This window comes from Capricornis sumatraensis, chromosome 8 (assembly GCF_032405125.1).
Source record: "Capricornis sumatraensis isolate serow.1 chromosome 8, serow.2, whole genome shotgun sequence".
NCBI classification, from domain to species: domain Eukaryota; kingdom Metazoa; phylum Chordata; class Mammalia; order Artiodactyla; family Bovidae; genus Capricornis; species Capricornis sumatraensis.
This window is the reverse complement of record NC_091076.1, coordinates 56,510,190-56,536,420: the sequence shown is the minus strand read 5'-3', so window position 1 is coordinate 56,536,420 and position 26,231 is coordinate 56,510,190. Positions and strand designations below refer to the sequence as shown.

General features: G+C 44.3%; 1 protein-coding gene across 1 annotated transcript; it reads right to left on the bottom strand.

Moving 5' to 3' along the window:
- Positions 1 to 844: 844 nt before the first annotated feature.
- On the bottom strand, positions 845 to 26,231 carry LOC138083116 (phosphatidylcholine transfer protein). The gene is made up of 6 exons (XM_068976765.1): positions 26,044 to 26,231; positions 10,017 to 10,134; positions 7,220 to 7,299; positions 4,113 to 4,284; positions 3,171 to 3,238; positions 845 to 2,064 (listed from the first exon to the last, which is right to left on the bottom strand). The coding sequence occupies exons 1-6, from the start codon at positions 26,182 to 26,184 to the stop codon at positions 2,002 to 2,004; spliced, it is 642 nt and encodes a 213-aa protein (XP_068832866.1). The 5' UTR covers positions 26,185 to 26,231; the 3' UTR covers positions 845 to 2,001.

The following is a 26,231-nucleotide window of genomic DNA, read 5'->3' as shown; positions in this document are numbered from 1 at the left end:
TTGGCTCAGGGGTTCTCAGTGCCTACACAATCTCATTTTTCAGTGCTGCTTAGCACCATCATATCCAACTTAGCAAGCTCAAATGCCACAGGGCCTTTCCTCATTACAGCAAGCTCGGTGACTTTTTTAAAATCGCCTTACCAAAAAATTAAGTATGCTTAGTATTCTCAGTGTTTTTCACAGATTATTAAGCACTGTTAAAGATACACTTTGCATGACACCATTTCATGTGGAGTCTTTGCTCAAAGACTATAATCCTAGTGCTTCTGTTTCAATGACTTTATACATTAAAAAAAAAAAAAAACTTGACTTCTATTAGACACTCAGATTTAATTTACCTAAAATTAAATTCCAGCTACATTACTGATAGTGCTATTTTAATGATACATTTATGAAGCAGTCCCTGATGCGTGTAGCTCTACCCCTATGACCAGTGTCCAGGGCAGGGATTGACACATGGTTTAAAGTGAATCACGGGATGCTTCACAGTCAACTGGAAGGAAGCACTGTCTTTTATTGACTTGGTGTGAACTCGGGAAGACGCAGGTCTTTCATTTTCTGTTAGCAGCGATCCTGCCACCAAACTCGGCCCAACATTAAAGAAACCTTAAAGAAGGACAGAATTATTCCTAATGTCAGTTTGAGCACCTGTATCAACCCCTACCTGAGGCCATTCTATACCTGGCCTTGCATATAAGTGAGCCTAAAATGCCTTTTTATGTTCAGGGCTATGAGTCAGGTTGGATTTCACTGGCAAACCAGAGAGACCTAACAGTCCCATTCGCAGAACAAGGCAGAGAGGAGACTGCAGACAAAACAAGGATAAGTCATTCTGTATTTATTTGGTATTCAATGCACCTCCCTTTCCAGGCAGAAAAGACACAGTCTGAGGTATACCATTTTAATAAATCTCCCACATCCAGCTTTACATCCTGAATTTTCACGCCCTGAAATTTTGTCACCATCATACAGAAGTAATTAAAATGTTTCCCTGAGATTATAAGGCTGTGCCTTTGTCCACAGAATACCCTCCCTTCCAAAATTCAAGAGAAAAGTAGGAAAAGGGAAGTCTTTTGGTTGGTTGGAGAGGCAGATAACTTAGATAGAATTCCTGAGAAAAAGGTGTAGAGTCAACCACACCACTAATAAATTTTCCCTGGCTGTGAACTCTTATCCTTTCAATGTCTCCAAGCATTTCAGAAGGGAAATTCATCAATTCCATATAAAGACATTTTAGCTCAATGCTATGTGTAAAGCAGTTTGGCTTCTGTTAACTGCTACAGCTGCCTTGATGCCTCAGTGTCCAGAAAAATGCAGAGTTAGTGAGGTATGGACAGCCTTCCCCAGGGGCATATGGGAAAAAGAAAAACCCAGACATGGATGATGAGAAAAAAATCGTCATCATACTACACAGTTAGGCCTGCAATGTTTTTCAAAATAGTTTGAAATCAAAACAGCCTATGATCCTCCCCAACTAGGAATGGGGAGGGACTTAGTGGATGATTATCTCAAATTAGCCAGTCCAAGTCAGCAAAGCATAAGGCAAATGGATGTGAGTCTTCCAGTCTTGGAGCAATGACAGTCATCTCTGTAGGCAATGCAACTTCAGCAGGAAATCACCCTCCCAGGTTGCAACAACTCACCCGTGGGAAGGAGCCAGCTGACTGGGGTCAGTCCCAGTGTTGCCAGTCCTCCACCCACCATTCCCCTAGATTGGCACATTGGAAGTACTACGTTCCCTACTGAGGATTCCACTTTTTAAAAATAAACAAACAAAGGTGTCTATAATCTGATCCACATTCCACAGTGGAGAAAGGCAGTGCGTCCCGGGGTGGGGAGACTGCGAAAGGGAGCAGATGTCAGGCAAACACGCTCGGGGACAAAGTGCTAGAGAGCACGCAGGCCTCTGAGCATGGAAAAGGGAAAGGCAGGCTGAGCATCGGGGGCCGTCGCACTTCCAGGAACAGCATCCCGTGGACACAAAGCTCCCAGTTTCCTCCCCTAGGTTCTCCTATAGTTCTGACAGGCCTTCACCATGTCTTTCAAGAAGTTAGGAACTCCATTCTGCAAAGGAAAAGAGACTGTCATTTCTGTATCCTCACAGCGATGACTCCTGATTCTTCAGGGTGTGGCTAAGGTGAAAGAAGATGGCTTTGGGAATCCAAATATGACAATAGGGACCCTGAGCAGATTTTCACAGAATGTTGCCACCGATGATGACAAAAGGGCAGATGCAGGACACGGATAAGGCAGAAGCCACTGTTTTAAGACTTTGTTACATATTTTGGCTTTTGCTAATAAAAAGCTAAGATATTTATGAGATATCATTTTTTGAAAGGAAAGATAAAACAGGATGTGGCATGGCAGGGGAAAGAAATGAGAGGAAAGACTTGCTTTATGAAATTAGGCAATGGTAAGGATTGGGGGGCAAGAGTGGGTATGTCATCCTTTAGTTAGTGTTGCTCACTGCTTAAGAAATTCCCCACACATTGTTCTGTTTACTCCTTCTCTACTGGGTGGGGCTATCCGTCTCCATTTTTAAGGGGAAAGAAATTGATGGTTTCTCTAGATTGCACAGTCAGAAGCAGGGCCAAGATTCAAACCATCTTGTGTTTGATTCAAAGCCTTTTCACTCTCCCAGGGGACTGGTGAGCCCTCTCGCCAGAAAGTAGGACCTTACAAAGCAGGCTGAATGGTCAGCAGGATTCTAGGTTCTAGGCAGTCTTGAATGACCCTGGTACCACTGGGGTTCCCTCTCCTTACAGAAAAACAATATAACCACAAAGAACCTGGAGACTTCTCCAGGCTTGAATATGGTTGGTTGTCTCCCAAGCTAGGTCAGCCTAACTCCTCCATGAGCAGATACAGGGTCCACAGGCACCCTTGTTCCTACAGGGAACAAGCTACTATTTGGGAGGTTCCAGAGAGTGATCCTGGAGGGGTCTTGGTGCAAAGCAGGGTGGGGCTGGCATTCCTTCTAAAGTCTGTCTTTTGTCCCAGCCTCTATTGTGGGTATTGGCCACCACAGGCCTAACATGGTCCATCAACCAAGCAGTTTCATAAAAGAGCATCATGAGGCCTGAGACAGCACATCTCTTCAAGCTGACAGCCCCACAGGCTAAGTGAACAGCTGTCAAACACACCTCCCCTCCTGCTTCCTGGGGTCTCACCTTAGCGGCCCAGTTAACGACCCAGGACGGAATCTGGCCACCTGGATTATCGAAGTAATACATGAAAACTGGAGAGAGAGAGAGAGAAAGAACAATTCAGGAGGGAACCTGTTAGGAAGATACAGTACAAACCTTGCAAACCTTCCACTTTCATATCCATCTCAGAAAGTAAGGATGTGGGTCACACAGGACTCCAGGAGACTGGCCCCTCTGCCTTGCTTTGCAGGAGACTTACATAGAAACATTGTGGAAAACAGCCAAGGCACCTTCTGCGGCTATTTATTAATCACCTGGCAAGCGATACACTTAGACACAGTTTCTCATTTAATCATGGCTCTCGTTAATTATATTAATCCTAAGAAGTTGCTAAGATTAAACCCCCATTTATAAATGATGAAGTGAAGATTCAGAAGAGTGGGATGACATGCCCAAAGTGGCACATCTTAACACACATCACTACTAAGTTTAGATTTCGCCTCAGCCTCAAGCCCACACCCGCTCCAGGCCAGCAGGTAGCTGCATGGAACTCCTGCACCCAGTGTCTCTTCTGAGGCTGGAACTCGAGGCAGACAGGTTCTGAGTCCCTGGGTTTTTGCTGAGGAGGAGCTGCCTTGCAGAGGTGGTCCCACCAGCCCTCCTGCCCACCCCTGTCCAGCTTGTGCATGTGCAGGACCTTTCCGAACTGACTTTTGAACTTTCTGATTCCCTTGGTGTGTGTCCTAATTTCATCTAGACCATGCAAGAGTCAGGAAAGAATGAACTGATCCACATGCTGGTCTACCCAAGCTTCTGGGGGTGAAGTGACTCGTTCTTGTTTCTTTTGGACCCGTGGCCAGTCTCTGACTTCAGGGAATAAGCATCCTGCATTTTCCGTGCCTGCAGTCAGTGCAGTCTTCACACGGGGGGCCCTGGCAAGCACCCCAACCCATGTCCCCTTTTTACCTTTGCTCCCCCTCTCGCCATCACTCTGGATTGCCAAACTCTGCTTGTACTGCTTCACCCGGATCACACCCGACTTCTCTGGAAACTGCGGCTCAGAGGTGCTCTGGGCCAGGATCACGTGGACCTTCCGCCCCTCAAAGTCCAGCTCTCGCCGCTGCCGCACGTAAACATACTACACCACCAGTCAAGGCTCAACAGAAAGGCCTGCATCTCAGCTAAGCAGAAGGGAAGCCCACAACAGAAACAAAGGCACAGGATTCCACCCCTCCACTGGGTGACTGCTCCCTTGCTGTTATCTCAGGTCCTGCACCGTCTGCCCACCCACCTTACAAAAGTCTGGCTCCTCCCACCTGGTGTTGTCATTTGAGAGGACGCATAACCCACTGGAGATTGGTTCCCTGCCGCTTTCATTATGTGGGGAACCCACTCCTCCTTTCTCCAAGAAGGCAACGAGATCTCAGAGGACTGGTCACTTATCAGCTGTGTCATCCTGGGTGTGCTACTCAACTTCTCTGCTATTGGTTTCCCTCTACAGGAAAAAAGGGTAACACTGCCCTGCAGATAAGCTTGGTGGGAGCATGGGAGAGAGACTGAAGCAAAATCTCACTCACTAGACAATGGGGTCATTGCTCTCTGTCTTCCCCCAAAGGCCCTAATCCTTGACCTCTGAGCACAGAGGACGGTTAGGCAAGGGTGCTTACACCTGGCAATCATAGGAAGACGTATGACTAACCAAATAATGAGTAGGCAGATGGCCTCACTGGGTCTGGCTCACCAAGCATCACAAAGCCATTTCATTTCAATAAACACTCCCAGACCAGCCACTATGTCTATGGCACAATTACAGGGAAGGTAATTCGATTTTAAGAAACAACAGGAGTCACCACTTACTGAGCCCTTATCACGTACATATCTCATGGGCTTTATGTTTAGCATCAGCTTTGAAACTGAGAACGCTGCTGTGAATTCAGTATAAATACTCCCATCTTATAAATGACGAAATTGAGACTCAGAGCAGTAAAGAAAGTTGCAGAAGATCCCGCTGCCCTGCTGATGTGACGGAGTCTGTATTTGAATCCAGATGAGGCTCCAAAACCTGGTGAGACTTTCATAGCCGCAGAGGGCTCAGGTCTTTAATACGTTCATCAGACTTTCCAATGATGGAAATGTAGGCTTCATAGTAGAAGGAATTAAAGCTTAAAAACAATCCAAAAAACCAGTAAAAGTATAATACAGGTTCACTTACTGCAGCAGCCACGGTCATGGCCGCAGGCCGCTCAGCCTCTGCAGCAGCCACGGTGGTCTGGCCCTCCCCAGGCACGCTGCGGGACGTCTGTGGCCCCCACACGCTACTCCCTGAAGAGTAAGTGCTCACATGTTTCCAGGAAGGGATGATGCTGCCTTAGCTCTGCATTCCCTCCCTCCCAAGCCTTCTGTTTTCTCCACAGCAAATACTGTCCCACAGCTTGCTCAGTTCACGTGACAGATATTCCCTGACACTCACTGCAGAAACAACTGGATATATTAACTGCAGTTTCACAGGGTTCTTTCAGCAGTTGGCAGGTCCAGTGTGGCACCCAGGCTACAGCTGGAGAACCACCCGTTCACTAAAGCCCAGAGAAGTGAAGGGCCTTTTCCAAAGTCATACTGCAAACCGGGAGTGAGCACACACTCACCCTGGGAGCCTTCCCTCCAAAACTAACGTTCTTTTCTTCTACACTGTTCTCTGTTCTCAAAACCTGAACAGCCCTGTAGATACAAAGACCGAGATACTCATCATGGGATTGTGTGGCATTGGAAAGACAGCACAACAGAACTGCAAGGAGCCCCAAGCGCTGCTCCCAAAAACGCCCCCCAGCAGGGTCCTGCGAGGTCAGAGCGGTGGGTTTGCTATGGTCCAGATCACTGTCTCTGGACTCAGCTGGACCTGGGTCCACACCTGCATCTGCTGCCCATAATGGTGAGACCCTGGCAAGAAGCTGAGCAGGGTCTAAACGTCCCTCTGCCTCCATTTTCTTCCCTGTCTGAGGGGGACGATGGCTCCTAGCCTGCACAGTTTTGGCAGGATGAGAGAAAACCATGTAAAATCTCAGAGATTACATAACCACAGTTGGCTGAAATACACACCACCTGTACGCAAACTACCTAGCAGTCTGTAGTTTGTGCCAAACAATAACTCCTTATGGAGTCTGTGATGGGCCGAGCCAGGGTACAGCAATCACACAGGAACAATACGCACACACACTCCCACGCCCCCTCTTTCTAGAGCACAATTAGTCAGGAGTATACAGGCTTACAGAATGTTACAGCTGGAAAAGATTCCAGCAGTCATCCAGTTCAGTGGTTTCCAAGCATTTTTTTTTTTAATCTCCAAGATCCTTTATTTAAAGGATCCTTTATGGAAATTCAGTGTGTAAGACAGTCAGCTGCCATGATTGAAGACAAGAGTGAGGTCAAAATCACACCTACCCCAGCCCCTATTCCACCCAATCTGTCTGCCCAGCAAACGTTCATCAAACCCTCCTAGCCTGGCCCTAAGGGGGCTTCACAGAACCCCAGAGTGTCAGCTAAAACTCCCCACATCTATTCAACTGCCTCACATCATAATCAAGGTGACTGAAGGGGCAAAACATAACACACAGAGTCCAGAGCCAATAATCGGGAAGGAGCGGAGGTGGAGAGGGCTGGAAATGCGGGGCCTGAGTTCAGCCCCCAATCGGCTGCTACGTAAGTCAGCCTCTGTCACCTGACTTCTCTGGGTCTTAGCTTTCTCCTCTATAGACTGAGGGAATGTACTGAATACTCTTTGTGAAACAGTTATCTCAGATGCCCAATTCTGTGGCACAAGGGCTTCCCAGACAAGGTTCAAGAAAGTATGAGCCGCCTTCCTGTGACCCCGATTAAAGATGCTCCATGTTGTCAGGCCCAGAAGTCACACTCTGAGGTCTCTGAAAGCCACACAAGAAGGAAGAGCTTTAGCAGATGCTTCTGCAAGACTCAAAGACAACGTTGTCCCCGCCTGCTGGACACACCACCATTGGGTGATGGCCACAGGGCACAGAAACACTTTAGAAAGCTGAGTAACAGTGCACCTTTGAAAAGGATACATCTCTGTTAGACATGGGAAAAGGGTACTTCACTTGCCAGTAGACCACTGTTTCTCCATTGCATTCTTTTTCACAGAGTTCTAAGAAAAGAAACAAAACAAAGAAGTTACTGAATCTGGAAGTCTCTTTGGTTTCAATTAAGAAAAAGCTTTGATATGCTGCCGACCCTTTAGGGATGATAAAACACTAACTCGTAAGGCACAGAATTCTGGAAAAAGTCTGATAGACTCATTACCACTGAAAGCTTGTTGCCAAGAGGCAGAGTCTAATAGATATAAAAATGCAGTAAAAATAAAAGAACCCAACAAAAGTTGTTTATCATATAGCACAAACAGTCTCAAAATTCAGTGAAACCAAATTAGGAATTAAAATTTAAGGTTTAAAAATCAGGGTAACCACTAGATGCTGAAGCTGAAACTCCAATACGTTGGCCACCTGATGCGAAGAACTGACTCATTTGAAAAGACCCTGCTGCTGGGAAAGATTGAGGGCAGGAGGAGAAGGGGACGACAGAGGATGAGACGGTTGGATGGCATCACGCATCGGTGATGGGTTTGAGTAAACTCTGGGAGTTGGTGATGGACAGGGAGGCCTGGCGTGCTGCAGTCCATAAGGTCGCAGAGTTGGACACAACTCAGTGAATGAACTGAACGGAACCACTAGATGTCGCTAGATTACCAACAACTGTTGTGCCCTTACTCCCCTCTTTAGATTTCTTGACTGAGTACAGGTGTCCTGGGACTCAGCCACCCAGTCTGGTGTGTACAGTTGAGAAATGAAGGTTTCAGAGATTTCAGAGTCCTTCCTAAAAAGCTAGGAAGTGGCCTAACTGTGCTAACTCTAAGGTTCTTGCCTATCTCCCATGTTGCTTTCTGTCACAATTACGGGGACCAATCCACCATGTTATTGCATGCAAATAGTGTCAGCAATTGGAGGGAGATAGTAAAAGAATGCTACAAAGTGCACAGACTCTGCCCCTAAGCTGTGTAGGAAGCTTCTAATTAACCATTTAGAGAAGGAGCCAAGCCAAGTCCACCGGAGGAAACAAAAGAGTACCTTTGGGAGATACTGACTTTGGCAATGTGTTAATTAATTTAGCTTTTGAAATAAAAAATCTATTAGAAGCAGACCATGGGTAAAGAGCTTGCCAGTCCATTGGTCCAAGAGGCTCCAGATGCCCTTGGAATGAAGGGAAAGACTGTTGCTTTGCCTGTTTGGCTTTGACTCCCCTGTTCTTGTACCAGCACCTCATTCTCCTTCAGAGCATCACCTTTCTCTCCTTCACTATGTAGTTTACGCAGAAGCGACTGAGTGATAATTATAGGGCTGGGAAATTGAGTTAGACGTAGCCATGGTGATCAGTTTAGGAAAGGCATATGTGGGCAAGACTTGGCTTGCCACTCTTGTATGTTTAGGCCAAAAGTGCTTTCATAAAGGCTCTCAGGTAGCTCACAGAAGATCTAGGAGGGCTAGAGTTAGGTGAAGAACCTCAGGATTATTCCAGAGAAGTCAAACTCCTGTTGCCTCTGGACTTTATTCCACAGGGGGGACATCTGATGCCAAGTACCACACATCAGAAACTGCCAATGTCCACAGTACATGACTGAACCATGGCTGCCAGGGAAATGGACAGGGAACACCTGCCTTCACCCCTGAATAGGTGGGCATCACAATTCCCCCTACTTAGGAAACCCATTTGATAACACTAAGCGACCCAAAATCATGATAAACGTCCCCAGTACATAAGCGAATGACTGATGCTGAGGCAAGTAGAGCCTGTCCTGTGACTCTGAATGCAATGAGTAGGAAAATTCCTATTCCTCTGGGGTGATGAACTTTGTTAGAATGTAAGCCTGCATCTTCTGGTGGCGTCTCAGTCATGACACAAGAATCTGCCCGATAATGTGGTCCGCACAGAAGGAAGCAGAGTCAAGCTGGAGAAATGAAGTAGCAAATGCAGCTGACCTGGAATGAGACACACACGCTGTTTCCAGTGTCATAAACCAAAGCAAAAAAAGCTTTCTCCCTTTCTCACACTGGCATTCATTACCTTTTGTTTCTTGCAACCAAGATTCCTGCCCACAGCAAGGCTCTCTCAAGGTTTCTGGCCCCCGGGCTAGCTGTATTTATTTCCCTGTGACTGACTGGGACGGCAGAAACTACTCCCCGCTGTAAGTGGCAGGAAGATCCTCTGTCTATCGCTGCTCATAACTCTCCATTACTTCCAGGGAAAAATCGAAGAACCTTAGCCTGGTGGTCAGCTTAGGTCCTTGTGGCTCTGGGCCCGCCTTCCAGCCTAGTTCCAGATTCTGCTCCCCAGCTACTCAACAGCACCCAACTGCTCACAGTCCTCTAACATTTTATGTTGTTTAATGCCTTCTCTACTCATGCCGTCCCCTTGGCCTTGAATGCCCTTAAACCACTCAGCCCCTCACCTCCTCACATACATATATATATAATCTTGTTGCTTGTAAAACATTGATTCAACCTCTAAAACAAAGCTTCAGTACCACCTTCTCCAAGAAGCCTTCCACGATCACCTAGGTTTATGGGATGACAACAAAACTTAAAATAAGAACAAAACAGTCTTCAGAGTAAGCTGGAGAGTGACTTTAATGGTATGCAAGGAACAAATCCTGAGGACAGCAAAGTCATATTTAACTTAGCACTTTAAGATGCGTTTGCTAAAATTTAAAATGAAAAATATAGCAAAGTTATACCTTTTGCTTACTAATGACTAGAATAAATAACATGGGATTCAACTTTCTAATTGGTTTTTGAAAACTGTGTCACTCACCTTTAACATATTGGTCCCACTGTTTCCTATAGGCTAAGTCCATATAGACATCTGCAAGCAGATCTGGTAAGCAGTCCTCCAGAACACCGAAGACCTTATACGCATACAATCCCGTCTGCTACAAAAACAGAACAGGCAGAAACAACCTGTTGATTGCCACGTTAAGACTATACAGCATCTGAAAAGCTCCTGTTCATGTAACACCATTATTGAGCACTTTCCCTTGGTCCTGGTGACACAACGGTGAAGAGGCAGATGGGAGCCTGTCCCCATCGGTCCTATATATCCGGCCTTAGGCATTGGTGCTGGTGACAGCTATGTGTTACCCTGGTAATTTAAAAGAGGGTTATGTGACAAATGACGCCTGAGTTGCAGGGGAGCAGGGCTAGCAGTACCTCCTGTCCTATCAGGTGTTCAGGAAATATCTCCATGAGGAATTTATCCAAAGGGTCTGTTCTAAATGCTAGGAGGAGTTCAGCATGGGAAGATGAGGAAATCCTGTTCCTGGCTTGGGTGAAGGCCTTTAGGTTGACGGGCTGACTTACTCAGGGAACAGAAAGCCAGTGGTTCCAGAGCACTGTGATGAGAGAGCTTTAGCAGCTGAGGCCAGACGGGTAGCAGCCCTGGGTCCAAAGGGCTTTGTGACTCAGGGTAAAGGGGCCAAGATTTTAGTGTAACTACTGTGGAGGACCAACTCACGACTTCAAACAGGGAAATGACTTTAAGTAGGGGTGGGAAACCTTTAAAAGATGATTCTTGCTGCTTGGTAGAACACAGATCACGAGGGAGCATGGAGACGGGTCAGAAGACCCGGGCAGCGGTCCAGAAAAGGAATGGCGGTGACTGGACAGGGAGGCAACAACAGAGATGGGGAGAGCCCAGAGATTCAGTGACACATTTTGGAAGTAGTATCAGTAGCAACTGCCGACAGATGGGCTGTGGGGACAGAGAGAGCCAAGAATTGAGGATAACTCCTGGGGTCTTTCTTGAGCAACCAGGTAGATGGGAGAGGAGGTTCTTTGTGGGCTGTGGGGTAACCAAGAGCTCTACCTTGGGCAAGTGGAGTTTGAGATGCTTATTAAATACCCACGTGGGTGTATCATATAGGCAGCTAGCACCCAGGATTCAGACTACTATTTTAAGTAACCACGGGCATAATGAAACCCAACACATTGTTTAACCAATTCCAAGACAAAATTTTTCACTAATTGCTCCTTTTTTTTTTTCCTATAAATGATTTATGTATAAAAGAAATGAATGGGGAAAGAAACATTAGCTTTAAATCATACTAGTCCCTTTTATTCAGAAAAAGGTCATTTCTATATTATTAATTACAAGAGATATCTCTTCTCTTCATGTTAAGCTCTTCTGCGAGGGTTCTGGGCTGGAGTTGGTGACACTATACATTTCAGTCTGTACAATGGCAGCTCACAATTCCCGGCTCCCACCTTGTCAAAGGATCTATTATTAAGATAAAATCAACGGCTCAGATTAATTTCAGCGCAAAGGCAAACAAACAAAAATGAAATTTTAGACATACTTTCAGGTGTGAAAGCAATCCTTTGACTAATCAAACATGAGTGAACTTGTCTTTTTAAACACTGTTCCAGAGAATTATGTGAAGTCAAGGTGTAAACATGGAGAATCTTTCTAAAGATCCTGAGGCTTCAAGGATCTCCTGACTCAGGTGGGATAAGTACACCCCAGTTTGGGAATCTCAGATGTACATGAAAGTGCCTGGCAGGTAATGGAAGGTAAAATTTTAAATTAATTCATAAGGTTTGAGCTCTAAAAGTCTGCGGCTTTATACCAAGGGTTTCCAACCAGCAAATAACAAACTGGTATGCCTTACCAGTGCCGTGCCATGGATGCCCCATAGGAAGGGCAGGACTAGGGAGAAATATCTTCTCCTCCTGCCCTCTCCCCTAAAACTCACACATGGGAAGATAGTGAGGGTTTATACACAACACACATCTACACCCACACACACTTAAATCAGCACTGACAGAGAGAGAGACAATGCACTTCTGTGCGGGAATATTGGGTCCCCATTTTCTATACTATTAATCTTGGGTCTAAGACTCACATTGGGTCCAATACTAATAATATTGAGTCCCCATTTTCTATACTATTAATCTTGGGTCTAAGACTCACATTGGGCCCAATACTAATAATATTGAGTCCCCATTTTCTATACTATTAATCTTGGGTCTAAGACTAACATTAGGTCCAATACTAATAATATTGGGTCCTCATTTTCTATACTATTAATCTTGGGTCTAAGACTAATCTTGGGTCCAATACTAATCATATTGGGTCCCCATTTTCTATACTATTAATCTTGGGTCTAAGACTAATCTTGGGTCTAATATTAATAATATTGGGTCCCCATTTTCTATACTATTAATCTTGGGTCTAAGACTAATATTGGGTCCAATATTAATAATATTGGGTCCCCATTTTCTATACTATTAATCTCGGGTCTAAGACTAATATTGGGTCCAATACTAGTAATACTGGGTCCCCATTTTCTTGATATGGGCTTCCCTTGTGGCTCAGCTGGTAAAGAATCTGCCTGCAATGCAGGAGACCTAGGTTCGATCCCTGGGTTGGGAAGACCTCCTGGAGAAGGTAAAGGCTACCCACTCCACTATTCTGACCTGTAGAATTCCATGGACTGTATAGTCCGGGGGGTCACAGAGTCAGACACAACTGAGTGACTTTCACTTTCACATTTTCTTTATATAGAGAAATATCAGTAACCTCAGATATGCAGATGACATCACCCTTATGGCAGAAAGCAAAGAGGAACTGAACAGCCTCTTGATGAAAGTGAAAGAGGAGAGTGAAAAAGCGGGTTTAAAACTCAGCATTCAAAAACCTAAGATCACGGCATCTGGTCCCATCACTTCATGGCAAATAGATGAGAAATACTGGAAACAGTGACAGTCTTTCTTTTCTTGGGCTCCAAAATCACTGTAGATAGTGACTGCAGCCACACAAATAAAAGACACTTGGTCCTTGGAAGAAAAGCTATAAGAAAACTACACAGCATATTACTTGGCTGACAAAGGTCCATCTGGTCAACGCTATGGTTTTTCCAGTAGTCATGTATGGATGTGAGATGGACCATAAAGAAGGCTGAGTGCTGAAGAATTGATGCTTTTGAACTGCAGTGTTGGAGAAGGCTCTTGAGAGTCCCTTGGACGGCAAGGAGATCAAACCTCAAGGAAATCAGTCCTGAATGTTCATTGGAAGTACTGATGCTGATGCTCCAACACTTTGGCCACCTGATGCAAAGAACTGACTCCTTAGAAAAGACCCTGATGCTGGGAAACATTGAAGGCAGGAGAAGAAGGGGATGATGGAGGATGAGATGGTTGGATGGCATCGTTGACTTGATGGACATGAGTTTGAGCAAACTCCAGGGTTGCTGATGGACAGGGAGGCCTGGCGTGCTACAGTCCATGGGGTCTCAAAGAGTCGTACATGACTGAGTGACTGAACTGAACTGATTTTCTATACACTGAGCAAAAGGGATAATTATATGTAGAAAAAAATGATCTTCTCAGCTTCACATGAGTTAGCTTTGGTTATCTGGATGCATGAAGACAAAGTGTTTCCTAGAATCAGTCCCCTTCCCTTCTGAATGTAGTTTCTGCTCTTAGTGACTTCACTCCAGTAATATCACAGGAAAGAAAAGAGAAAGCCCTCTAGAAAGAAAAAAATAGAGTGATGCAACTTACGAGAATACCCAAGAATGAACTACTATGACAACTTCCTTTAAACATTCCCTTCATGGCAGGACTGAGAAATGCACCAGAGAAGCAAAATGCTTGGTGATATCTTTGCTAGTCCATCAATGAAATGTTCTTTTCAAGCACCTAGTAGCCCCACTCAAATTCTGGGTCAAAGCAATTTTTTACCCCTCAATTCTTTCAAAAGAAGGGGTTTGTTTCAGAAGAAACAATCTCACATTTTCATTATGTTTCTTAAAAATGAAATTTTCATAATTATAAAAGTAAGTCATATTCATTGAGAAAAATTAGAAGATGCCAAAAATAATGAAGAAAACTAAAACATGTAACTTCATAATCCTCAAATACCAACTGATAGTATTTTGTGTATTTTTTGAGTAAGTAAATATTTCTATGTTTATAAAATGGGATAAGATAGTATAAACAGACTGTATTCTTACTTTTAACTACATCATTTTGAAACTGAGTGATCACAGCTAATTTTATTATTCTATAAGTTATTTCTGTTTCCATATATTTTCACAATTATGAACACTGCTGGAAAAATTATTCCAAATGGACAAACCTGGTTCATAATTCTAACTTCTTCATTAGGCAAGCAAAATGCTTCTTTAGAGATGAATTTTAGGGTAAATGACATTAACATTTTAATGCTGTTTATACTTTTTATAAATCTTTAAGAAAAGAATTTTACCTACTTATACTCTCACCAGTAGCAAAGAAGCATCTCACCAGGACTGGGTACCACTGTTTGCACAAATAATTTAGTAGGAGGAAGCATAAATCTTAGTTTTATTTGGGCAATGTACTGCTGTGTAATTCTCTTTCAAATTAGAGATATAATTCTGGTGCAAAATTTTTTGCAGATACGTTTTGAAATTCTAACATTTCAATAAAATGACTCTAAACAAGTTTACTCAAGAGGTGCTTAGCTTTTCCTGAAGGTCCTCCAGAAAAACACTTCTAAGAATGGCTCAATTTCTTTATCTAAAGTAAAATGCAATGCATGCTTTTCTTTTTAAAATTCCTTTTAATTGCAGTATAGATGATTTAAACTGTTGGGTTAGTTTCTGCTGTACAGCAAAGTGAACTAGTTATATATATATCCACTCTTTTTTAAGACCCTGATGCCAGGAAAGATTGAGGGCAGGAGGAGAAGGGGGAGACAGACGATGAAATGGCTGAATGGCATCATCAACTCAATGGACATGAGTTTAAGCAAACTTTGGAAGACAGTGAAGGACAGGAAAGCCTGGCGTGCTGCAGTCCATGAGGTCACAAAGAGTTGGACACGACTGAACAACTGAAAAACAACATACTTTTCTAATGATCCACTGATCACAGGATACTGTGACTTCCTACACTACAGGTGGTAAAAGAACTATTCTATGGTAGAGAGTCAGTTAATATCATGTGTAGAATATAATTCCCAGAAGAAACAGGAGATTCATTATAGCATATACTCTCTTTCTTACTAAGAAAACTGCACAGCTAATAATTTTCTATCTCTTTTACAGGTAGAGGTTGCCATAAGACAATTCCTTCTTCTTTTGAATATGGGTATGATGTCTAGAGCTGAAACAGCTATTTTGTGATTAAGAGACAATAAAAATGAGAAAGCAGAGTGAAAATATTCAGAGTTTTACTGACATTGTTGATCAACTGATTCAATGCCAGCAACTGCTGACCTCTGGACTACTTGGTAGGTGAGAAATATAAACCTCTCTTTGGGGATTTCCCTGCTGACTCAGCTGGTAAAGAATCTGCCTGCAATGCAGGAGACCTGGGTTCGACCCCTGGATTGGGAAGATCCCCTGGAGAAGGGGATGGCTACTCACTCCAGTATTCTGCCCTGGAGAATTCCATGGACTGTATAGTCCAGGGGGTCCAAAGTGTCGGATACGACTGAGTAACTTTCACTTTCACTTTTCACTTGTTTAAGACTTTGTTAATCCAGGTGTCTGTTACTTGCAGCTAAAAGCAATCCTGCTTAATACAAGTGGTTCTTATTGAGAATTTTATTTGAGCTCTGTGATCCCAAAAAACAACAGAGATTAAGAAACTCTCCCATGCTTTGTGTTTCAAAAAACAGCTTATCACAATAGAATCACTTTTACACACACATACACACACCGTTTGTTTACCTATCACAAGGCCAGACACAACACCTCTAAATTCCCTTTGACGGTCCCACAAATGATCCACTAAGCTACTTATTCCAAAGATCAATAGGCATGAAATGCTTATTAACCAAACTAGTTAAGCATCTCCTTCCTCCAAACTCTGAATTTTGGCCCAGCCTCAGTCTAAGCAGCATCCAGCCCTGCTGAGAATGAACTGGCCTCAGGGTAAGATATTCTGTTTTATTCTCCAGCAGACCACCTTCACCTCACTTTCCCCACATGCGGTTTCAGTCTTGCTGACTCCTCTCTCTCTGTTAAAAAAACAAACAAACAAACTTTTCTGCCTCACTCCTGAGAAACTCATAGATCTTATGGTCAAAGTATTCTTCCTAATACAATAACCTCCAACTCTAAGGCCAGATTTGTTTCTAATTTGACATTAAAATAGACTGACAAAATAGTACTGATCAGACTTCTGAACATTTCCAAGCATGTAAGACTATGTAAATTCATTAAAATAGTACAAAAATACGTAAGCACTACCAAAACGAATAGTTAAGGAAGAGAAATAAGAGATAATGGACACAATTAATGGACATTAAACTGCAGCTTATTTAATTTTGCATAGAAATCTGAAACTTCACACACTCTATTATAGAAACTTCCACCTCCTTCCACTATGAGGGAAAAAAAAAAAAGTAAAAATTAAAAAAAAAAAGAAGAAAAAGAAAAAAAATAAAATGAAAGCAGATCAACATCTGGAAGAAAAAAAAAAAAAGAACAGCAACCACCACCATGGGCCCACTATATTCTTGGGCCTGAGAAAACAGTCAGCAAGGTTTACACTTGGCCTTTCAGCTTGGAATGGATTTGCCTTGGTGATCGGTCAGCGTCACTACAACTGTCATGCATTCTGCAATGGAAGCTGCCCAGTCACTCTGACCTGCTATAAACTCTTTCAATAAGACTAACATTTATTTCTCTAAACACAGCACAGTTTCCAGTTTTATGTTCACTATCTTGTGTAATCTCAACAGAGCCCTGTGGTATCAATAGGGACATTGGTGTCGTGCCCCTATGACATGAAGCTCAGAGAGGTGACATACTTGCTCGAGTTCTACAGTTAGCTCTTGGGACAGCCAGAGAGAGGAGGACACTGTCCCCTTCTTCTCCCCATGACAGCTCCTAATACGGCTCTACTCTCTCTGCACACTTGCTCCAGGCCCCTGTTCCAAACAACAAGCTAAGAATGTCAGTAAAGATGGCACAGGCTCTCAGAGCTGGAAGGAGTCTTAGATCCTTATGTAAAAAATGACAGCGATGCATCAAAAGGCAGCTGATGACTCCTGCTGGCAAAGCCTGGATGGGAAACTTTCCTTCCAGGCCCTAACCCAGTGTTCCTGCCCCAGACTAACCAGAAACATGCAAATCTGCAGAGACACCAAGTAGCTTGGTGGTTGTCTAAGACCGGGAACAGGAACAGGAGATGACTGCAGATGGGGAACAGGTTTCTTTGGGGATAACACAAATATTCGAAAATTAGACTCAGGGAAGGATGCATGACTCCATAAATTTACTAAAAATTAGTGAACTATACACTTAAAATGAGTAAATTTTGAGGTACTTAGATGCTCAGAGGATAAAGTGTCTGCCTCCAATGCGGAAGACCTGGGTTCGATCCCTGGGTCGGGAAGATCCCCTGGAGAAGGAAATTGCAACCCACTCCAGTATTCTTGCCTGGAGAATCCCATGGACGGAGGAGCCTGGTAGGCTACAGTCCACGGGGTCGCAAAGAGTCGGACACGACTGAGCGACTTCACCTCGACCTTCACCTCGAAATGATACCTCAATAAATACAGCTGTTTACACTAGAAGATTATGAAACTCACTCAAGGTCACACAAGTAACGAGCCTGACCTGAAGCTCATTCGTTGCAAAAGAAGCTGGACCTGAAGCCAGCGATGTGACAACAGAGTTCACAGCCTATGATTCCGCCTCAAAGCGTCACTGGCCTCTCCCAACATATTATTAGAGAAATAACAAGCCGTCAGAGTATACAGATCTATGGCCAAGGTGACCCTGTAATTGACCATTCTTGTGGACAGTTCTGAGTGAAAGAGCTTTGTAACTTGTTTTACCAGGACAAGCATAATGCAGGTCTTGAAGGGTAGAGTAGAACATAGATCACCCTACTCACAGCAAACACCATTTAATTTACTAGGGGCTTCAAAGTGTATCCTCTCATTGGATCCCTGGCACAAATCTGACAGAAAAGGAATTATCTACAGCTTACAGATGAGGAAGCTGAGACTCAGCTAGGGCCTTAGGTTCATAAATCCCAAAACCTCAGAGCAATTAAGCATCAGAACTATATTTTAGACCAAGAGTTACTGAATCTGTCATGCTGTCTATTTTTCAGTCCACAAGCTAACAATAGTTTTTAGATTTCAAAGTGGTTATGTAAGTCAATATACAGCCTCTTAGTCTATAAAGCCTAAAGTATTTTCTATTTGGCTCTTTACAGAAAAAAAAAAAAAATTGCAATCCCTGCTTTAGACCATTGCCACCACCACTTCTAAAAATATACAGTCCAGAAAAGCTCTGGATTACTAGAGTCGTACTGCAATTCCACCTGCAAGAGAGGAATCTTTGCCTTATAAACCCCAAATACGTTATATTTTATTTTAAATCACATGTGGGTTTACCATTTAAGCTCAGACCACTCTTCAAAGTAAATCTGCTGATCTTGAGCACACCATACAGGATAAACAACAACAATCTTAAACAAGACATATTCAAATTCAGAAAACCAAAGGAAAAAAAGAAATCTTAAAAGAAGTTGCCAGGAAGGAATGGACGATCCCTTTACTTTTAGAGGAATACAGATGATCATTATATCAGATATCTTATCAGAAACCACTCTGCAAAAAGAAGGGGGTAGGGTGACATATATACTATTTTGAATAAAATACTGACCTAGAATTCTATATCCAACGAAACTGTCCTTCAAAAGTGAAGAAGAAATAGAAACTTTTTCAGACAAACAAAAACAGAATTCATCAGCAGCAGACTTGGCTCTGGAAGAAATGTTAAAAGAAGCTTTTCAGGGAGAAAAACCCAGGGTACAGGTCAGGAACTCAGATGTACATTGCGTAAAAGGTGACCATTTTATTGTCTCAAAGTTTCTGAAAGGTATGAACTTTCTGTCTTATTCATCAGGCATCACCAAAATGCAGGCATACAATAAGCTCTGAAAAACTGACTGAATGGGTCATGAAGCAGTATTTTGGAGGTTTCTTCTTACTAGGGCGTATTCAAACAGCCCAAAAACCAGCTGTGGAATACAAAATTTGACTTACACCCACAGACAGGCATGGGGGATCCTGCTCACCCCTCCCCCTTAAGGCATACCTTCAAATCTTGGACCAGCACCTTGCAATCGGTCAGCATCTTCATGCTGCCTCACACCACAAGCTCATCCTGAGAGAAGTGAGGAGAGAGAGAGCTGAGGCTCCAACATTATCTATCCAGTTACACTGAGGGGCGATGGGGTAGGAGAGAGACAGAGAGTAGACTTCCACCAGGGGCAGAAAGTAGAAGGAGGCTACACATGGTGCTCAGCTTTAAGCCACGGTGGTCCCGCCCACTAGTAAATATGGCTCCGTAAGTGTCCCACATGCATCAGCTGCTCCATCAGTCACGTTGGTGGCTGGGAAAAGCATGGGAGAAGGACGGGAAAAGGAAGAGTCCTGTCACCCAGAAGTGAAGAGGTCCATGATGCAAGTTGGATTATGATCCCATCTGGGAAGTCAGAGTGAAGCTTCTCACCAATGGGGCATATCTGTTTCCATGGCAGTTTACTTTCTGCTTCCTTCCGAAAGGCCAAGCTATCTCTCAACGCAGCACGGCTGAACCTATTTTCCCAGTAAGGCCAGGCTCTCAGTGGTTCAGCGGGGCAACAGCACAGGAAAGAACAGTCCCTGGGAAAGTACTGTCTGCTCTTCACCAAACTCACTAATAATGAGAAGACATTTGGAAGGACAAAGGCAGCCGCTTCGCACAGTGCCAGACACTCAGTTTCAAATCATAAGTCAAGCCCTCAGTCAGATCTTTCCAGATCAACATTTTCTAGTCTAAATCAATGATGTGAGCCTCTGCATACCTGTTTCACACCATCTACAGGCAGGTCGACTGCATAGTATCCAGCCTAAAGCTCCAGGGAGACCTGACTGCAGATCTCTGGGAAAGCTTTTCCAAGTGACCCACGACCCTTCTCTCCCGGGGAACCGTCTCCCTGCTGTTCAGGGGACCACACCCACTCTCAAGTGGCCACTAATTTAAAAACCTACTTTCACCTTAAGATATTCTTCCTTTATGCTCTTCCCTCTCCTGCCTCTCGGTGCCACCACGTGAGGTGGTGCAACTTGAGCACCATGTGAAAAGCTCCCCTTACTTCAATGGTTCACCAAGTATCATCCATGGAGCTTCGGTATCACCTGGCCATTTGGTAAAAATACAATTTTAAAAAGAAGAAGGAGGAGAAGTAAAGAAATGTAAAGCCAACTCTCAAGTCCCACCCAGATCCACTGAATCTGAAACGGAGTAGGATATTAACTGTGAATTTTAACAGGCTTTGCAGATGAGTCTAGTGTATGCTCAAAGTCAAGAATCACTCTGCCATGTCTCATTCCATTCAATGTTTGTAAGAAGCCAATGATCCTAAAAAGCAAGAATTATACTTGTTTTGCAAATGAGGAAGTGGAGATTTTAAAATGAAATAGCAGCCGGCCAATATCCCCCAAGCAGTAAGTGGGCCCTGACTCCTGGCCACTCTCCAACACCAGGTTCACCCTGGTCCTACATCCTTCTGGCTCCTCCTGGAAAAGGAGGGAAGGTCAGCCTGGCTCTGGAACTTAGCACTCAGCGTTCCCTCTACTGCAATGGTTTATAACACAGCACGCTCATTAAAATCTCTTGGGAAGCTTTCACATTAAAAAACAAAAAGATGCAACAAAAACATTTTATTTTGAAGCATTACAAACACACCAAAGTACACAGGACAGAATAATCAGCCTCTATGTGAAAGGGGAACTTTTCAAAACGACCATCCAAGCTCCACTCCAACTCAGTTCAATATGGGGCTCTAATAGGGCTGAGAGGTGTCCTGAGAGCTCCCCAGGCAGCTCTTGAGCTTTGAGGAACACTCTCTGGACCATTTCTCCTCTGATCTTTGCAGGACGCAATCTCTTATTTCATTTATATCTCCACTCAATTGTTACCTCTGGAAGAGGGTTTTCCCAGATTCCCTATATCTAAAGCACACCTGATATCCCCACCTCTGCCATAACATCTCTGCATCCCTTCATCCCACTTTACTTTTTTTGTAGCATTTTTCAGCTGCCATTTCATTATATACTATGTTTATTATCATCAGTGAATACTGTTTATTGTTTAAGAAGCTCATTCTCTAAACCAGCAGCTCCAGCTTCCTGCTCCCTGCTTACGCCCAGTGCCTGTCAAGGCACTACGACATGGGAGGCATGCAGTGAATATCTCCTGAATAAATGAATGATAGTGGAACAGAGCAGAGATTGTAACCCAAGACTATCTGCCTCCAAAATCCATGCTCTTTTCCACAGCACCACACAGAATAGCAAAGCACATAGCAGCGCTGCACTAGCTTCGCTTTCAGTTCAGTTCAGTTGCTCAGTTGTGTCCGAATCTTTGCGACCCCATGGACTGCAGCACGCCAGTCCTCTCTGTCCATCACCAACTCCCGGAGCTTACTCAAACTCATGTCCATCGAGTCAGTGATGCCATCCAACCATCTCAACCTCTGTCGTCCCCTTCTCCTCATGCCCTCAATCTTTCCCAGCATCAGGGTCTTTTCCAATGAGTCAGTTCTTCATATCAGGTGGCCAAAGTACTGGAATTTCAGTTTCAGCATCAGTCCTTCCAGTGAATATTCAGGACTGATTTCCTTTAGGATTGACTGGTTTAGCTTTGCTTAGCTTGGAGAAAAAGAATGTAGCTCTGAATTGAAGCAAGCTATATATTTGGTACTGAGTTTATCCAAGTACACTGGTTCACGTCTAGTTACTAGCTATGAGGTCTTATGTGGCTCACTCAGGGTCTTACTGCCATCCATAAAATAGGAAAAGAAACCTGTCTCTACCCATCTTCTATATTTGTTGAGAGGGATAAATGAAAACGTATGTGTAATAGCATTTTGTATATTAAGGGCCCATGTAAAGATGTTAGCACTACACTTTGGGAGAGAAAAAGAAGGTGAGAACAAGGAAACAGAGTAGGCAAAGAAAGCAGGAAAAAGAAATAAGAAAGGGTGATGGGAATTGGACAGAATGGTTGCAAAGAGACTTTCTAAGTCTAAAATTATGTGATTTAATAGGAAAAGAGAAAATGGAAACGTATCAAAAGGTGTATATCAAAAGTAGCCATTTGTTCAAGGACAAGATTCAGAATTATTCCTGTCTACTAAAAAGAAGCCACAATCTTTTTTATTTTAAAATACAATTTATCTGTTACACTGCATACTCTTTTAAGTACCTCTATGCTTATGACAGTCTTTTCAAATCATGTGATAGTAACTTTGTTACAGCATCATTTTTAGATCATGATCTACCTCCCTGATTCAGACTCACAGCAGGTTATTCCCTGTGGAACAGTCAGCCTGGTTCAGTTGGATAAAAGTCACTGAAAAGTCTGAAAAGGGGGACTGTCTGATTGTTCTTATCCCATAAATTCCAAATGGTACGCCCCTGATGAAACAGCTAACATGATTTGTATGCAAACCATGATGGACTGCCTATATCATAATCAGGACATTCATCCATTGAACATGTCCCTTACTCAACAAAGATTTAGCAAGAACTTTGATGAAAAGGGTTATTTTTGTATGGGTACTGAACATAACCTTACTGAAACAAAATCAAGAATTTCAAGAAGCCTTATTGGATTATCTGTCTCAGCTTCTGCCTATGGGTTTCACATTAACAAGAAATAGGAAGAGACAGGAAGAATCAAGGGACTCATTCCAGCAGGGTGGAAATCCGTAGATGGTTAAGAAATAAGATGAATAATGTGTCTATTGATGGGACTGAAGTAAAGGTCTTAATGCAACTCCATCAAAAGTCAGGTGGATCAATAAGACACCCTGCTAGCCCCCTAACATTCTTCTTCTTCTTAAGTCGCTTCAGTCATGTCCAACTTTGTGCGACCCCATAGACGGCAGCCCACCGGGCTCCCCCCATCCCTGGGATTCTCTAGGCAAGAATACTGGAGTGGGTTGCCATTTCCTTCTCCAGTGCATGAAAATGAAAAGTCAAAGTGAAGTCACTCAGTTGTGTCCGACCCTTAGCGACCCCATGGACTGCAGCCTACCAGGCTCCTCCATCAATGGGATTTTCCAGGCAAGAGTACTGGAGTGGGGTGCCATTGATTGATGGGACTGAAGTAAAGGTCTTAATGCAACTCCATCAAAAGTCAGGTGGATCAATAAGATCCCCTGCTAGCCCCCTATCATTAAAGGGCCCCAAACAAGTCTCCTCTGTACACCAGTCGGAGGAATTGAAAAAGCCAGATGATAACAACTGCAATGAAAAACCTGACCTGGAATGACCTAGGCAATAGTCTGGTATGTAAACCAAGGTGAAAATTTACAGAGGGGCCAGGATTTTCTGGTTTGACCTCCAGTCAGGGACCTGGGGACCCAAGGCCATATGCGCAATGGCTCTGGGCAGGGAAGTGGGTGGAGGAGGAAACAGAGTCACATAATATCAACAACATGCATGGTGGATGAAACCACGCTGGATCACAAGACAGAAGAGGGCACAGGGTTTTACGGGAGATAAGTGCAGGTCTAGGCAGGGTAGGACAAGCTGAATTCACCTGGACATGGAGTGGCATTCAGAAGACAAGATTTACTAACCAAGGGAATCGAAGGAATTCTCTTCCAGGAGGAAAGTGAAGGATGGGAGTCAACCTGGAAAGAAAATGAAGCTCTAGCTAAAAGGGTCAGGCAGCAAATAACACTGGATGTGCAACTAAAGTTCTAGGGAAGGGCTTGCACCTGAACAACAGGGTCTCTAGACACTAAATACAGGTGCAGATCACGGTGGCCATGGGCAGTGGCCCCCAGCCTAGCTGCTGAGGCTCAAGGCCACACCTATGGAAAGCGTATGGCCTCCAACTTATGGGAGCTCTCTGGAAAGACTTGTAGCTTACATCAGTGTACTATAACGGCCCTCATGCCCAGAACAGGTGGAAGTAAGACTTATATTATGGTTCAGAGAGATAGGAACAGTTCTGAATACCCATCATCACCCCAGGAGAGAGGTGGGCCCTGCTCCATATCAATGCACAATGGAAACAGTACAAAACCAAACACTGTCTCAGCTCAGGCATCGGCTGTTGTGGGATAAGAGGTACAAAAGCAAAAGAGCACAAGCCCTTCAAGGCACGTGAGGGGAGTGGTCAGGGCTGACAGGAAAACAGGACCAGTGTGGAGGAGCCATGGGCCCTGGACCAGCCTAGTCCCCCGAGCACAGTCCACCTGGCATACTGCCCTCTCTCAGAGTCAGTGGAGGAGGGTATCATAGCATAGGTCTGGAGCTGGAAAGCTCAGTTCCAACCCCAGAGTGAGTCTTGAGCCATCAACTTACCCTTTCCATATATCCATTTCCAAACTGGTAATAAGGTGATAGTCTATATAGTGCCTGACAACACGGCACCGATGTGAGGACTAAGTCAGTGCCTGCAGAGCACTTAACCATGCCCAGAGCATAAGACAGCACGCAATAAGTTAGCTATTACTGTAGGTAATATTTCTTACACAATCAACAGGGCCATTGGAAGGGGAACGATAAGATCACAATCTCTTTCAGGTGCTTGATTTCAGGTGTGCAGGATGGCAGGGAAAGGGCAGAAGGCCAAGAAGCGAGTCAGAAGATCACTGCAATTCTAGGTAAGAGGTGGCACTCATAAGGTCAAGGGGAAAAAAGGAAGGGAAAGGGGCCAGACATCAGATACATCTGAGCAGTGAATTGCCAACATCTGGCAAATGCCTAGATGTGGCCAGTGCGGAAAACAAAACAATTTTATCCAGAAAATAAAAGGATTGTTTTCTGAAAACATGTCCATTTTTGCAGCAAGGTAAATGCTTAAATGACACTCAGAAATTAATTCTGCCTGCTCTACACTGAGCTTCCTGCTCATCTTGTTGTACCCAGTGACCCTGGGACACACAGACTCAGAGCTCCTCCCTACTCTAACAGTTTAATACTCTGATCTCTGCCAGGAAAACTGCACTTCACTTACCTTGCCTAAAGGTGACTTTTTTTTTTTTTTCAGTTTTCTCACTTTGATAAGTTTATGGATTTATCACCAAGAATGATGAGAAATGAATACATTTTCTTTCCCCCAGTTTTATTTTATTTTTTAATATAAATTTATTTACTTTAATTGGAGGTTAATTACTTTACAATATTGTGTTGGTTTTGCCATACATCATATCATATATAAAGGTGACTTTTAACCTGGTCACCATGCAGCAGCTAGCACACAGAGCAACCGATGACAGGCCATCATTCCACCTGGCCGGTTACCTGGCTCCGAAGGCTTGCGGGCACACCTGCAACTCCATTCCTCCTACCCTTTAACTTTTCCCCAGACTTTTTCTTCAGGCTAAAGTTATTCGGTGCAGTTTACAAGGAATGGGGCAGCACTCAAAGGAGCAAGTTAGTGACATGACTAGAGACGACGTTAGGTCCCTTCTCAGCAACACTCCTCGCGCCACACATACCACCCTGCACATCCACTCTCTGAAGGGCCCAGTCGCTTTCCTTCCTGGATTCAATCTTAACATAGTCCCCGCCACACAGATACCACCTGCACCCACCCGGAGCGAGGCTCACGTCCCTTGCAGACAAGTGCGTGGGGCTAAGTAAGAATCCGCAGACCCACGTTTTCACTCTGTCAGAAACCTGTAACAAAACACTTGCCCTGTCCGGTCCCCCCACCCCCGCCCCCCGGAGCAACCTCCCACTCCCACCCCCACCCCGCGGGAGCACCCCCCACCCTGCCCCCCGCAGACGGCCGCCCGGCCGTCCTCTAGCGGCGGACAGCTACCTGGTCCAGCAGCCGGTAGACGCTGATGCCCTGGGTCTCCACCAGCAGCTCCCAGGCGGCCCCGGAGAGTGCGGGCCGCTGGAGCTCGGCGCAGGCCTCCCGGAACTGCTCCTCCGAGAAGGCGCCGGCCCCAGGCTCCATCCTTCCGCAGCGGCGGCCCGGGGCCCGGAAGGCAGAGGGGACAGGCA